Genomic DNA, 13,665 nt, shown 5'->3' on the forward strand with positions numbered 1-13,665 from the left:
GGTCTGGAAATGATGCCTTATGAGGAACGGCTTAGGGAGCTGGGTATGTTTAGCCTGGAGAAGAGAAGGTTAAGGGGTGATATGATAGCCATGTTCAAATATATAAAAGGATGTCATATAGAGGAGGGAGAAAGGTTGTTTTCTGCTGCTCCAGAGAAGCGGACATGGAGCAATGGATTCAAACTACAAGAAAGAAAATTCCACCTAAACGTTAGGAAGAACTTCCTGACAGTAAGAGCTGTTCGACAGTGGAATTAGCTGCCAAGGAGTGTGGTGGAGTCTCCTTCTTTGGAGGTCTTTAAGCAGAGGCTTGACAGCCATCTGTCAGGAATGCTTTGATGGTGTTTCATGCTTGGCAGGGGGTTGGACTGGATGGCCCTTGTGGTCTCTTCCAACTCTATGATTCTATGGTAATGGTTTTTAGCTGCTTGGGTGCTCCTTGCATGCCAAAAACTGGGATAAAATGAAAAACAGATATAAATATTAGAAAAAGAATTTAGTTAGGGGCAGTTTGGTGCAAGTAAGTTCCCCGGAGACCTGTAGTTCATGGCATACATCCAAAATGGTACTGTGATGAAAGAGAATTCTCACCTCCAGCCCAAGATCTGGTCAGCTTGGACTGGACAACGAAGTGCCGACTAACTAATATGGGAAGCTGTGCATGTTAATCAAACACTTATACTTTGGTAAAACAAAATAGAGAATAGTTGTAATACACTTTGAAACAGAGACAGGCAAGTTCCTCTCTCAAGCTTGTTCTTTTGCAACATTTTGACTGGTCTAATAAAGGCATTGCATTGTAAAGTATACTCTATAGTATAGTATGGAGTACTGTATATTAAAGTCAAATAAGGGTAAAGTTAGTTGCAAACCTTCAATATGGTACATATTTAGAGACCAAGTCTGCAAAGATGTATCTATCACACCATATTAAGCAATATTTATTTTATGACTGGGAAGAAAGAGGCTGCAATCAGAAAACCTTTTCCAGCTATCACAATCCACAATTCTACAGAAAAAGAGGAAAACGAAGCCTTCATTGTTTCAGAGCAGAGAAAAGTATTCTTTCGGGCAGCATTTGTAAAATAAAAATCTTCTCCATAGACGTGTTTAATTGGTTCCATCTATCAAAAGGTTTTATTTATAGGATGGACAGCTTCTAGAGAGAGAGAGAGAAACAGAAAGAGAGAGCGAGAGAGACTTGACTCATCCAAACTGTCTGCTAATTTAACATGGATTGAGTTCCTTCCGACACTTAGCAGGAAGGTTCCCAAGAGACATTTGCCCTTCTTTGACTCTCCCGATTAAAGAAGAGGAAATACAAATGTGGAGGAGGGGGACGAGAATAATTGTGGTATCATTAAGTTCCATTGTCAATCGTGGAAAAAAGACCAGGCTATTTGAGATGAAATTTCTACTGGTTTCTTTTTAAAGAAAGAGTGCTTAGGATTCAAATCAGTCTAGGACAGTGATGGCTTGGACTACAACTCCCATCATCCCTAGCTAACAGGACCAGTGGTCAGGAATGATGGAAATTGTAGTCCCAAAACATCTGGAGGGCCGAGTTTAGCCATCACTGGTCTAGGAGAATTTTCACTCTGCACTCCTCTATGGAAAACGTATGCATGTGTTCATGGGCACCCTTCAACATCACAAAGCTCTTTAAAAATAAGCTATTTAGGAGACGGGATTCCTAACAAAAGATTAAGCCCGACAACCCTCTCTCATTATTAAATGTTTTGAGAGAACATGCTTAAAATAATGTCTTAAAAAGGTGGGGGATTTTCTATACAGAAGTCATTTCCATATAGAAAATATAATGCAAGGAATACAGATTATCAAACAAGCAATCATTCTTTTTTATTGTCTTCCCATATACATCTGGTTGGCCACTGAGGCTGCTGGCTAGGGGTGTGTGTGTGTGTAAAAGAGAGAGAGAAGCATACACACATACATGAATGCCATGACTGACTGTAACATAGACATGATTGCCAGCAATCAAATAGTTTCCTCAGATAATATATTTCTTTACATCTCTAATAGCCATTTAGGTTTATGGATAAATGGGAGCTTTCTCAATTTACCCAGTTTATGTTTCCTATATTACTCCATGAAATCACAATCCACTTAACCTAATTAAACAAAAAATAACCGAAACCAAAAAAATGATTCTTCTGTACTCAAATGGCTACCTTCCTCATGGTCAAGTCAATAGGAGCATGAACTACATTTAGAGCTGTGCTGGCTGCAGAGTTGAGAGGCACTTCCCCTTCAGGCAATTTCTTCAAAAGTGAGCTAAAGCAGCTGCTTATGTAGGAAGCATGCCCTTACTCTGAATTGGCTTTATTTGCCTCCAGTGATGTCAGCAACATGCAGCCAAATCAAATTGGCTCATCTTCTTATGCAGTTGATGATTTGGCTAATATCATTATAGAAAAGAGAAAGAGGGAGTATCAGGACAGCAACCAATATGGAAACAACAGCAGTGAACAACTTCTTAAAAATGTAAATAAAATCCCGCAAAAGTCCACATCTAGAATATGGGCACTTCCTCAAATTAGGAATTGGGGAACATTGAGCATAGTCCTAGCTACAACACACACCTCAGATTGTTGCTGTTCCTCCATCTATTGCTGAAGTGTCAAGCTATCCTGCAAATAAAAGTTTAACCTGGCTAGTTTTGAGGATGTTCTGACAAAAAAAAAGTAAAGGTAAAGGACCCCTGACAGTTAGGTCCAGTTGCAGACACCTCTGGGGTTGCGGCACTCATCTCACTTTACAGGCTGAGGAGCCAGCGTTTGTCCGCAGACAGTTTCCCCGGGTCTTGTGGCCAGCATGACGGAGCTGCTTCTGGTGCAACGGAACACCGAAACCAGAGCAGCACACAGAAACGCCATTAACCTTCCCGCCGGAGCGGTACCTATTTATCTACTTGCACTTTTGGGTGTGCTTTTGAACTGCTAGGTTGGCAGGAGCAACGGGAGCTCACCCCATCGTGGGGATTTGAACCGCCAACCTTCTGATCGGCAAGCCCAAGAGGCTCAGTGGTTTAGACCACAGCACCACCCGCTTCCCTGTTCTGATTAAGGGTATGCAAAAAACCCTATTTTCATAGGGTTTTTTTCCTCTTTAATATTTTTAAAGAGGAAGTGGCATTGCTCACTTTCATCCAGCCTTTTTTAAAACGTGGTTCAATAAGCAACACAGAAACAAGGTAACAAGTATTATCCATGGAAGCTGCAAATGGGATCTCTTTCTTGATTCTAGTTCCATCTACTCCATACATTTCTATCCTTATCCATGTCTGCCTGTCCTTTTTCATCTGGTTCTACTGATCTGCCTGCCAAATCTAATGTTTGTTTGTTTTTATTCACAACCAATTTTACAAAGGTTAGCCAATGCTCCATTTTAAATTGCAGCAGGTGCTTTACTGGGGATCTGTCCAATACACAGTTAGCAAGACTAGTAACTTAAAATAAGTGGTGCTTCTCTACTCCCACTGATATTTGACACAATTAGTGCTCATTTTGTATCTCTGGCCTTGCCTTCTTATATGCCTTTTTCTTTTGAAAATCTCTAATCAGAGCAATTCATTAGTTCTCCAGGCTCTACACCCCCAATCACTTTAGATTTGTTTGTTTCAGAGATGAAATTCAGCCAAGAAAAAGTTGAGACAGAGGAAAGGGTGAAGTCAGATTCCTTTCCCCAACCACCTCAACTTCTTGGAAAATTGGCTCACAGTCTACGGAGTCCAATCAACTAGGTTACAGGTAGAAAAAGTTAAGGCAATGGTATTCCACACACAGATGTGTGAAACCACTTGGAGGGCATCCAAGAAGCTGCCAGACACAAGTTCCCCAACAGTTGGAGAACACCTAAATACTTTGGCACTTGACCCACTTCAATTGGCCGAAGCAAGTGTGGATTCTTTTAGCTGTGCTTCAAGACAGAAAAGGGATAGAGGCTGATCTTTTAAAGAGAAGGCAGGATTGAAGAGTAGAAGAACATTCCTAAAGGTGGCAGTTTGGTTTAGAGAAGTTTAGGAGCAGGAAACTATTAGACCAGGTGTTCTCTCTATGCTCAGTTCAAGTGTTCTCAAAGTGCACTCAGGGCAGAACTTTTACATCTTGGCAGCCACAGTTCTTCCAAATTACTTTTGCTGAGGTAACATAAATGTGGGGAAAGCTGGAAGGGAGAGATGCTTAACCCCGCTATCCCATCTACTGATTCTCTCCAGAAAACAGCTCCCCACAGGCATCTTTCCCCCTAGCCAGAAGGGGGAAAGGAAGGTTGTAAGAACAGCCCAGGGTATATTTGCAGGGGAGAATTGGTGAGCAGAGGCAGGATTAGGGGAGGCGGAGGAAAGACAAGTAAAAAGAACCTTTTTTTTTTTGCCTGAGAGCATTAAACACAGAAGAGACCGGGGGTGGGGGGATTGCTTTCTCGAATGGCTTACATAAACTAATTTCCTCCCATTTAACTTTTTTTCCCCTGCAAAAGGTTGCTCATAAACATGGACTTTTACTGAAGCTCCAATTGCCTGCATCTTGCCATAGCAACAAATCCAGCCAGGTAATACTGCATGGTGCCAAACAGAGAATTTGGCTCAGAGTCTTAACATTTTAGAGGTGCAAGCCTCCCCTTTCTCAACCTCCATCTCACACCTAGGCAGTTGTATGTATTCCCATGGCCATATACACACAAAAATATCCAATGGGCTGCAAACTTTGCTTTATATTAAACTGCTGAAAGACATAATTTGATACCTGAAAGAGCTTTGAGTTCTCTAAACCAAAGCCACGCCTAATGAGGCACACATGGCCTTCAGTGTTAGCCACACAAAATCCAAGGACAAATCTTTGTCTCTAATTTTTCAGAATGTCTTTTCCTTTCCATGCCATCCAGATTGTTTGTTCCCTGCAACCCCCACCCCCAATGTTTCGTAGAACTTAAGACAAGGGGGGATTTGCCTCTTACAGAGTGATCCCAAGACTACTCTTCTCACATCTGTCTTGATCCCTGCAAGATGCACACCCACAAGAGCAGGGTCTAGTGCCAACTGTAAATCCCTAACTTATTATGTTCAGGGCGAGAAAGTATGTGCTATGCAATGGGCAAGGTTAGCACATGCTCTAGGAAGCCATTCTAGCCATCAACACTTCATTGCTTTGGAACATCCCATGGTAGTATCAGCCAGGCTCTAATTCATTAGAACTCAAATGTTTCCAGATTAATCTGGGATGCATGTGCATGAATGGCATACAGGCATTCTAGCCATCAACTGGGTGCCATAAGAATGATGCATATAATACTATGCTAACCTAACCAGAGATCTCATACTGATAAGCTGGAGAGGTAAAAAGAAGTTCATATAACTAAAACAATTGGCATGGCAAACATTGTTTACAGCAAACACTATTGATCAACCAATAAAGGTTAACCATGCTAATATACCATATGGTGCCAGAAATAATTCCTAGTTTATTCCTTATTCCTTATCTACGTGTCCCTTTAGAGGAGAGCAGGTGTGTATGTAATTCTAAGTCAGTCCTAGCAACAACCAGATGAGTGAATTGTAGTAGTTCCCAACGTTCATCTGTGAGTGACAGGGTAATCAAATGAATGCAAGAAGTTGATCAAGAACTCTTTTTCTTGGCATATGCTGTTTTCATTTTGTGAGCTACACCAAGCAATCCCAAACTGTCATCTGAACTCTGAATACTGGCTCATTCTATGGCTTTTTCCACAAACTGTAACTTCACTTCAATAAACATAAAAGTCACTTCTAACTCTTCTACAGTATCAAATTTTCCATCTACATAACAGCCAAACCAACAATGATAAGGAAGTGAGGGTAGCAAAAATGCTGCCAAGAGTGTAGTCACCAAGGAGAGGTTAGAATTGGATAGGTGTTTATAGTAGTTTGTCGGCCATATTTCCAACATGTGAAGTCTAAAAGCACAAGCACACAAAGACAATTTGAAGTAAGTTTGTTATCAACATTCCTGCTTCTGAAAGCTCCACTCATCACAATGAACACTGGCTGTCAGCAATATCAGGGCTCTTCATCAACACAGCTGGCTTGAAGCTGCAGCTGGTGAGTGAGGAAGGCTGTCACTTTTATACCCTTCAAATGAGACACCATTCAAAACAGTATCAAAGGTGGAGTTGGGGCATAATGCCACATTGTAAAAGCAGGTGCAGAGGAAGGTTATCAAAGGTAACCAAGGTGGTCAGCATGTAGCAATGCACTCTTTCTATAATGGAAAGCAATCAATAGCTCAGATGGCACCTGACATGTGTGAATAATGAAAAGCATGGGTGGATAAACTTCAATTAGAGAAGTAATGAGTATTTGAAGAATATGCAAGCACCCCTGCTCAAATGACTTCAAGCACAATCCACCTCTGGCAGACGCCTTGCTTCCATTCTGTTTGCAGCTTCACCCACCCAAATCCCATTTCCTCAATGCTGTGCTTACTAGGTTTTTTGTAGCTCAAAGTAATTAGTGCCAACGTTGCTGTTTGCACCCATGACCTTGAGCTGCAAGGTCTGTGGCTGCAGAAACAGCTGAAGCAGGCCCAAGGTCAACCCACCTATGTAGACTGATGGGACAAGAGGGTCTTCAGCATAGCTCGCTTTTTACCACACATATACCCAAGCCACTGGCAGGCATTCAGTATTTTAAAATTGTTCTTTTGAAGCACATGAAGAACATTATGTCTCCATGGATTTTTGTTAGTCACATCAGGATTTTTGTGAGCATCCTTCAACCCCGGTACTTGCAAAAGCCCTCAAGCTTCTGCAAGTACAATGAAGAAAAGCTCACAAAACATGGCTGATTTTCGAGCCAAATGAGGGGATGTTGATGCTTCCCTACTTTCAGTCAGACTATGACTATACTCTTAAGTCCATCTCTAAGTACCACACACACAAATACAAATAAAAAAGCAGCTAGCAATGGGAGGATATGAAATAGTTCCAAGAAAATGGCAAGTTTTCTGGAAGATTAAGCAAACAAAAGCCCTCACACACTGTCAAATCTCAACAAAAACGAGAACTAGAAACATCACACACACACACTTGAAAAGTGGCCATGGTCAGATGTGTCATAATACTAATGAGCAAGTCTTAGCCTCTGTATTAGCCCTCTACCGTTTTTATAGACAGTGGTTTCCAAACTTTTCTAAAAGGCCCTGTTCCCTTTTAAAATTAAAATATGCTCAGTTCTGTCCACACTCTAGTCCACCCACCCTGATGCTCATAAGCTCTCTGTATTCTCCAGGTAGCCTGTGTTTCTTGAAATAAGAAGAAACTGTGGGCAGGTGGCCAGATTCCTTGGTGTCTCAGGACCCAGTATGAAAGCTTCAGATTGAGGCTTCTATTTTATTCCTTATCTAGCTCCCACCCCTCATTGTACACCACCATTATATTTTTCTTACCGAATGGCACTTTATAAGTACTCTCATAAGTAAACAAGTCACTCGGTAGGCAAGTCAGCTCCACACAGGCCTTTAAAAATGGGTTCACCAGGAAGGAAGCACCTATTGCCACACCCTAAATGCTGTTGCTCTTGAGCTTGCTGGTCACCTGAGAGTACCTACCTTTGCAAGATATTAAGAGGCATACAGATACAGTTAACATGACCATTAGCCATTGATATCCTCCATGAATTTGTCTAATCCCCTTTTAAAGAAATTCAAGTTGGTGGGCATTACTACATCTTGTGGTAGGAAATTCCATAGACTATCTGCTGCATGAAGGACTTGCTTTTGTCTTTCCTCCTGAACCTCCCAACATGTAACTTCATTGGAGCACCCTGACTGCTAGTATTATATGAGAGGCAAACATCTGTCTATCCACTTTCTTCACATAATTGTACAAACCTCTATAATCTCCAGACCCTTAACTCCCTCCCCTCCCTTAACCAAGAAGCCTCCCCATTACAGTAACTTTATCTCAAAGGGGAGTTGTCCCTGCCCCCAGCACTTTCTTCTGCACATTTTCAAGCTCTATCATCTCAGAATACTGTATTCCAAAAGCAGCTGCATGATTTGGGAAAAGATACTGTCTTAATGTTTATTGTAAGCTGATTTGGATACAGTTTCCTGAAGAAGAGCAGAATAGCTAAATGGCGGTGGTGGTGGTGGGGGAGATTCAAGAGATTTGTCATTGTATTATGGATACGGTGAATATTAATTGCACCATGCTGCAGAACTTACCTAGGGATTGTGAAATCGCTTTAACACTTTTTTCTTGGGAAATGTGCAGTGGATTAGGGAAATTTTGTTCAGGACATTATGAAATAGGTTATGTCAACACTGCTAGGATTCGTGCAGTATAATTTGCAAATTAGGTCCCATTTGTATTTTTTTTAAAGAAACAGTTGAATATCACATTTACTGTAATTGACTTCTCGGGTGTATCCATGTGGGACGTCATCAAATGCAATTGTCATTAGATGGGTACTCTTTAAAATGACCCTTACAGGTCTGAGGAAGGATTAATACCACTGGTCCACTTTAATTTTGGGTTATATATTTACATAATTGCTTCTAATGCTTCTTTGTCTCCATACAGGCCTCTTGAGGAGTATGATTGCAAAACACAGAAGAATATCAAGAGAAAGCATTGCAGTGGATCATAATACCATTTCTTAATAACTAAACAACTACTGACATAGTAAAATCCAAATACTCAAGAGTACGATGGAAGATAGAAATCACCTTTCACCTAAAGAATTGAGAGGGAGAGGGGGTGGGAGAATGATGGGGAAAGAAGAAAAAGGGAGGGAGAGAAAGAAATCCGAGAATATGTTAGAAGAGACAAAGAGACAAGATGGGAAGCTTAGTGCATAAATGGATACAACAGGCAAGTAAAATACCAAATACAGATTGAGAAAATAATGGATTGACAAGGCTTGTGCTAGCCAGCCTGTAGAAAAACACAAATGGGAGGCCTGAACAGACAGCAAAACAAAGGGACAAGTTAAAAGGAATAGAACATGAAATAAGGCATAACTTAAAAATGGAACTCGCTGAAATAATTGGAAAGGCTCAAAGAATAGTTGGTCAGTTTTCTTGGTATACAGCAAAACTGTACAACTAACATAATAATAATAATAAATTTTTATTTATACCCCGCCCTCCCCAGTCAAAACCGGGCTCAGGGCAGCTCACACCAATAAAATTACAATAAAACATAAAAAGCAATTGATTAGATTAAAATACAGTATTAAAATTTAAAATTTAAGTTTAAAATGCAGCCTGATTTTAAGTAGTCCATAAATCCAAGCCATGAGGGAGGAAAACACAGGGGTCAGACTAAGTCCAACCCAAAGGCCAGGCGGAACAGCTCTGTCTTGCAGGCACTGCGGAAAGATGACAAATCCCGCAGGGCCCTGGTCTCCTGTGAAAGAGCATTCCACCAAGTTGGGGCCAATACTGAAAAGGCCCTGTCCCTAGTAGAGACCAATCTAGCCACCTTATGGCTCGGGATCTCCAGAATATTGTTGTTTGTGGACCTTAAGGTCCTCCGCGGGGCATACCAGGAGAGGCGGTCCCGTAGGTACAAGGGTCCCAAGCCGCATAGGGTTTTAAAGGTCAAAACCAGCACCTTAAACCTGATCCTGTACTCCACTGGGAGCCAGTGCAGCTGGTAAAGCACTGGATTAATGTGATCCTGCGGCCGGGACCCCATAAGGAGCCTCGCCGTGGCATTGTATGTATAAAGGTAAAGGTAAAGGGGCCCCTGACCATCAGGTCCAGTCGTGTCCGACTCTGGGGTTGCGGCGCTCATCTCGCTCTATAGGCCGAGGGAGCCGGCGTTTGTCCGCAGACAGCATCCGGGTCATGTGGCCAGCATGACAAAGCTGCTTCTGGCGAACCAGAGCAGCACACGGAAACGCCGTTTACCTTCCCGCCGGAGCGGTCCCTATTTATCTACTTGCACTTTGATGTGCTTTCGAACTGCTAGGTGGGCAGGAGCTGGGACCGAGCAACGGGAGCTCACCCCATTGCAGGGATTCGAACCGCCAACCTTCTGATCAGCAAGCTCTAGACTCTGTGGTTTAACCCACAGAGCCACCTGGGTCCCTACCTTCCCGCTGTAGCGGTACCTATTTATCTACTTGCACTTTGACATGCTTTCGAACTGCTAGGTTGGCAGGAGCTGGGACTGAGCAACGGGAGCTCACCCCATCACAGGGATTCGAACCGCCGACCTTCTGATCGGCAAGCCCTAGGCTCTGTGGTTTAACCCACAGCGCCACTGGTATAGGAGGCTGCAAACAGCATTAGTTCTGGAACTCTGAAGCAGGTAAATAAGCCTTCGGAGGATCTCCAATATAGGAGCTGAAGATCATCTTGAAGTCAAGGTTGTATGTTTAAGTAGTTTAGAAGACCAGGAACTTAATATAGAAATTTATTGATATCTTGGGCAAAGGCCGCTTCTCAGTGGTCGAATTTGCAGAAGGTTTCATGTTGAATCTCTGACATCTCAAGGGCAAGCTGGGAATGACCCCTGTATGTAACCCTGGAGAGTTGCTGCCAGTCAGTAGACATACAGGCTTAAGAGCCGCCTACGAGATCAGGCCAATGGCCAGTGGGTTTTTTCTAGGAAAATAGGTGCCATGAAGTTGTTAGGGTAAGTGCCACACTTTTTAACAACAAACAGAGGTGCTGGTACTGGAATACCCTGGAATACCCGGGTGGGGGGGGCACTGCCAATGGCCAATCTAGTCCAACATCCTTTTCTCACAGCGGTAAATCAGATGCCTATGGGAAACCTGCAAGCATAAGTTGAGCACAAGAGCACCTTCCCCTTGTGTGGTTTTCAGCAATTAGTATTCAGAAGCTTTACTGCCTTCAACTGTGGGTGGAGACATAGCCATCATGGCTCATAGACTTCAATAGCCCTCTCCATGAACTTGTCCAATTATTTTAAATCCATCTACGTTAGTGGCCAAATGGTTGATCCATGCAGTTAGTCAAAGGTCTATCCCAATCTATCCCTGAGTAGGGATGCCATGCCACTTACCTGCCCATAGCCTGCCATTCTCTCCCCACCCCCACCCATTACAGAGATCCTTAATTGACATCCAGGGTACCAGAGAGAGCAAGCACAAATTTGTATATAAAAGCAATATAATACCTGCAATAACCTTCTTTGGAGAATCAGATAAGCTGGACATCCAGACTTCAGAGTCCAAGAAAAGAAGCAGCAGAGAAATAAGGAAAGCAGAAGAAGAGGAATTAGAAATACAGTACAGAGAAGCAGTTTTATGGCCCAGCAAATACTGAACAGCTTTTTCTTTTATGTGCGCGCAGAGAAACTATTTCCATAAACCTCACAACAAGGAAACAACCAAGGAGGTCGCTAGAAGAAGAGCATCAGAAGGCACAAAGTCATCTCTATGGTAGAGTTTCATTAGTGACAGATATAGGCAGGGGATTATGTAACTTTGGTCTAAATCAGAAAGGCTTTGCTCTGTTTTTTAATAACTTATTAGTAATTTTAACAAGCATAATACAAACAATTGAGACAAATCTGGGGGGGGGGGAGTGGGACGTTGGTGACATAGGAATGATTCACAGAAATGGTTCACCCAAGGAATCTCAGGGCCTACATTTAGAGTCCCGCAGCACAGGAGGGTCCTAAATGAACACCCTGGGTGTGCCCCCCCCCCAAAAGGCTCTGTATCAGCACCTGGCCATGGGATGATGCTTTCTTATTTTAAAAACATTCTGTAATCATGGACTACATGGCATGTACATGGCACAAATACTTATTATTATTATATTATTTATTTAAAAATGCATTATTCTTTTATACTGTACAACACAATGTTGCATATAGCCAAGAAAATCAGGGAAGTGGAAGCAAACTTCATCTTATTCCAGTCAGTAGTCATGATTATGCTATGATATTTATATAGTCTGACTGTGGTTGCTGTATATCAGTGGAACAGATCCCAGTAGGGCTTGCATTTGGTACCAAATGTTGAAGGTGCCAAACGTAAGCCCTGCTTGAAGAGGAACAATTGGCAGCACACTCTGCAACTGCATTTGTTTGGAATACTGTACACAATTCTGGTCCCCTCTCCTGAAAAAGAATATTGCAGAACTGGAAAAAGCTCAGATAAGCGCAACCAAAATGCTTCTTAAGTTTCTGATAGAACAAGTATGGGGGACTTCCAGCTCTTTGGTCACATTAGGCCCATCAGCACCCTGCCCTCACAGTGGCCAACTAGATGCCATGTTTTTAAAATAAGAAAGCATTATCCCATGGCCAGGTGCTGATACAGAGCCTTTTTTGTTGCACAGCCCCTCGCCCAGAATGTTCATTTAGGACCCTCCTGTGCTGCGGGACTGTAAATGCAGGCCCTGAGGTTCCTTAGGTGAACTATTTCTGTGAATCATTCCTATGTCATCAACTTCCCACTGCCCCCCCTCCCCCGAGACGCCTCTCGCCGCTCCACCTGAGCAGGAAGAAGCACAAAGCGAGCTATGGAGCGGGTTGCCTGTGCCGCTGCTCTAGTATTGGGATCCTCAGATCCAGGCGCTGGACCACCGCCCCCCAGCAACCTGCTCCGTAGTGCAACGCATGCGTAATGCATCGCGACACATGCGCACGACGGATGCCCCCCCCCCAGCAGGGTGCCTTCGGGTTTGCCGCCCCGGGCAGCCAGAAGGCTAGCGACGCCACTGCACACATGGCAAGTTTAAAAACACTAAACCAAATACGTACATACTGTGTCTAGCTATTGAGGTTTCTCTGGATAAAGAGAAACAGAGGTGACGGTATAATGAAATAAAGCCACAGAATAATTCCATCCAGGGAAAATACTCCAGAACTCCCCAACTACCCCAAACAGAGTTTGCACTGACCATGCCAAACCAATTTTGAAAGAGCCAAAAAACAGGCAATGATGAAAAATATCTGGAATAAGAAAATGCATAGAACTTATGGTTCTATTGGAACCATATGCTCCTGCAGTGGCACAAGATACAGTTTTTAAAATAGTATGCAACTGACCTACTTGGTGAGGGGGGGGGGGGTTGAGATTTTTATCCATGACTGTTTTTTTTTTTTGAAGGAGCAGCTGAAGTGCAACCAAGTTATTCACACAATTGCCATTTAATCAGATTGCCCCGAATGCTAATTGGTTGTAAATTTTTAAAAGAAGCATTTCCCCCCTACACACACACACACACACACTTGTCAACAGCAGTTGAGCCAAAGCAGAGCACAGGCGGCAGGGAATGTAGAAGCATGCAAGCAACTGGCAAGCTATATTGTAGATTTCCAAATAAAAAAGATATATGTACATATAGGAAGAACACCAGAGCTCCCTGTGTCTGACAGCAGCTAGACAAAGATGAGAGTGCTTCTGAAAGGGAAGACAGCTAGCATTTTTTTTTTCTTCTGAACATCTGCTTAGCATTACTTTTAAGGGTTTTCTAAAAAGATTAAAAACTGCACGACATTTATATTCTAATTGGTCCCAGCCTCTACAACCTCCCCCCTCCCATCACCAACAATACTATTGCATATAACCATTGAGCCTCATTGTGACAGAGGAGGGGCAGACACTGCAGTAGGGATTGGGAACCTGTGGCCCTCCAGGCATTGTTGAACTCAACTACCATCCTCCCTGACCATTGG

At 42.8% G+C, this 13,665-nt stretch overlaps 1 protein-coding gene across 7 annotated transcripts in view; it reads right to left on the reverse strand.

Moving 5' to 3' along the window:
* SH3PXD2A (SH3 and PX domains 2A) overlaps positions 1 to 13,665 on the reverse strand; it is a 275,011-nt gene that overhangs the window by 77,521 nt on the left and 183,825 nt on the right. The window contains exon 8 of one of the 7 annotated variants that reach the window (XM_060274716.1): positions 11,152 to 11,196. The exons of the other annotated variants lie outside the window; for them this stretch is intronic. Coding sequence (XP_060130699.1) covers positions 11,152 to 11,196 — 45 coding nt within the window. The remainder of the gene's footprint in view (positions 1 to 11,151; positions 11,197 to 13,665) is intronic. 7 annotated transcript variants of the gene reach the window in all.

This window comes from Zootoca vivipara, chromosome 5 (genome assembly GCF_963506605.1).
Source record: "Zootoca vivipara chromosome 5, rZooViv1.1, whole genome shotgun sequence".
Classification (NCBI taxonomy): Eukaryota; Metazoa; Chordata; class Lepidosauria; order Squamata; family Lacertidae; genus Zootoca; species Zootoca vivipara.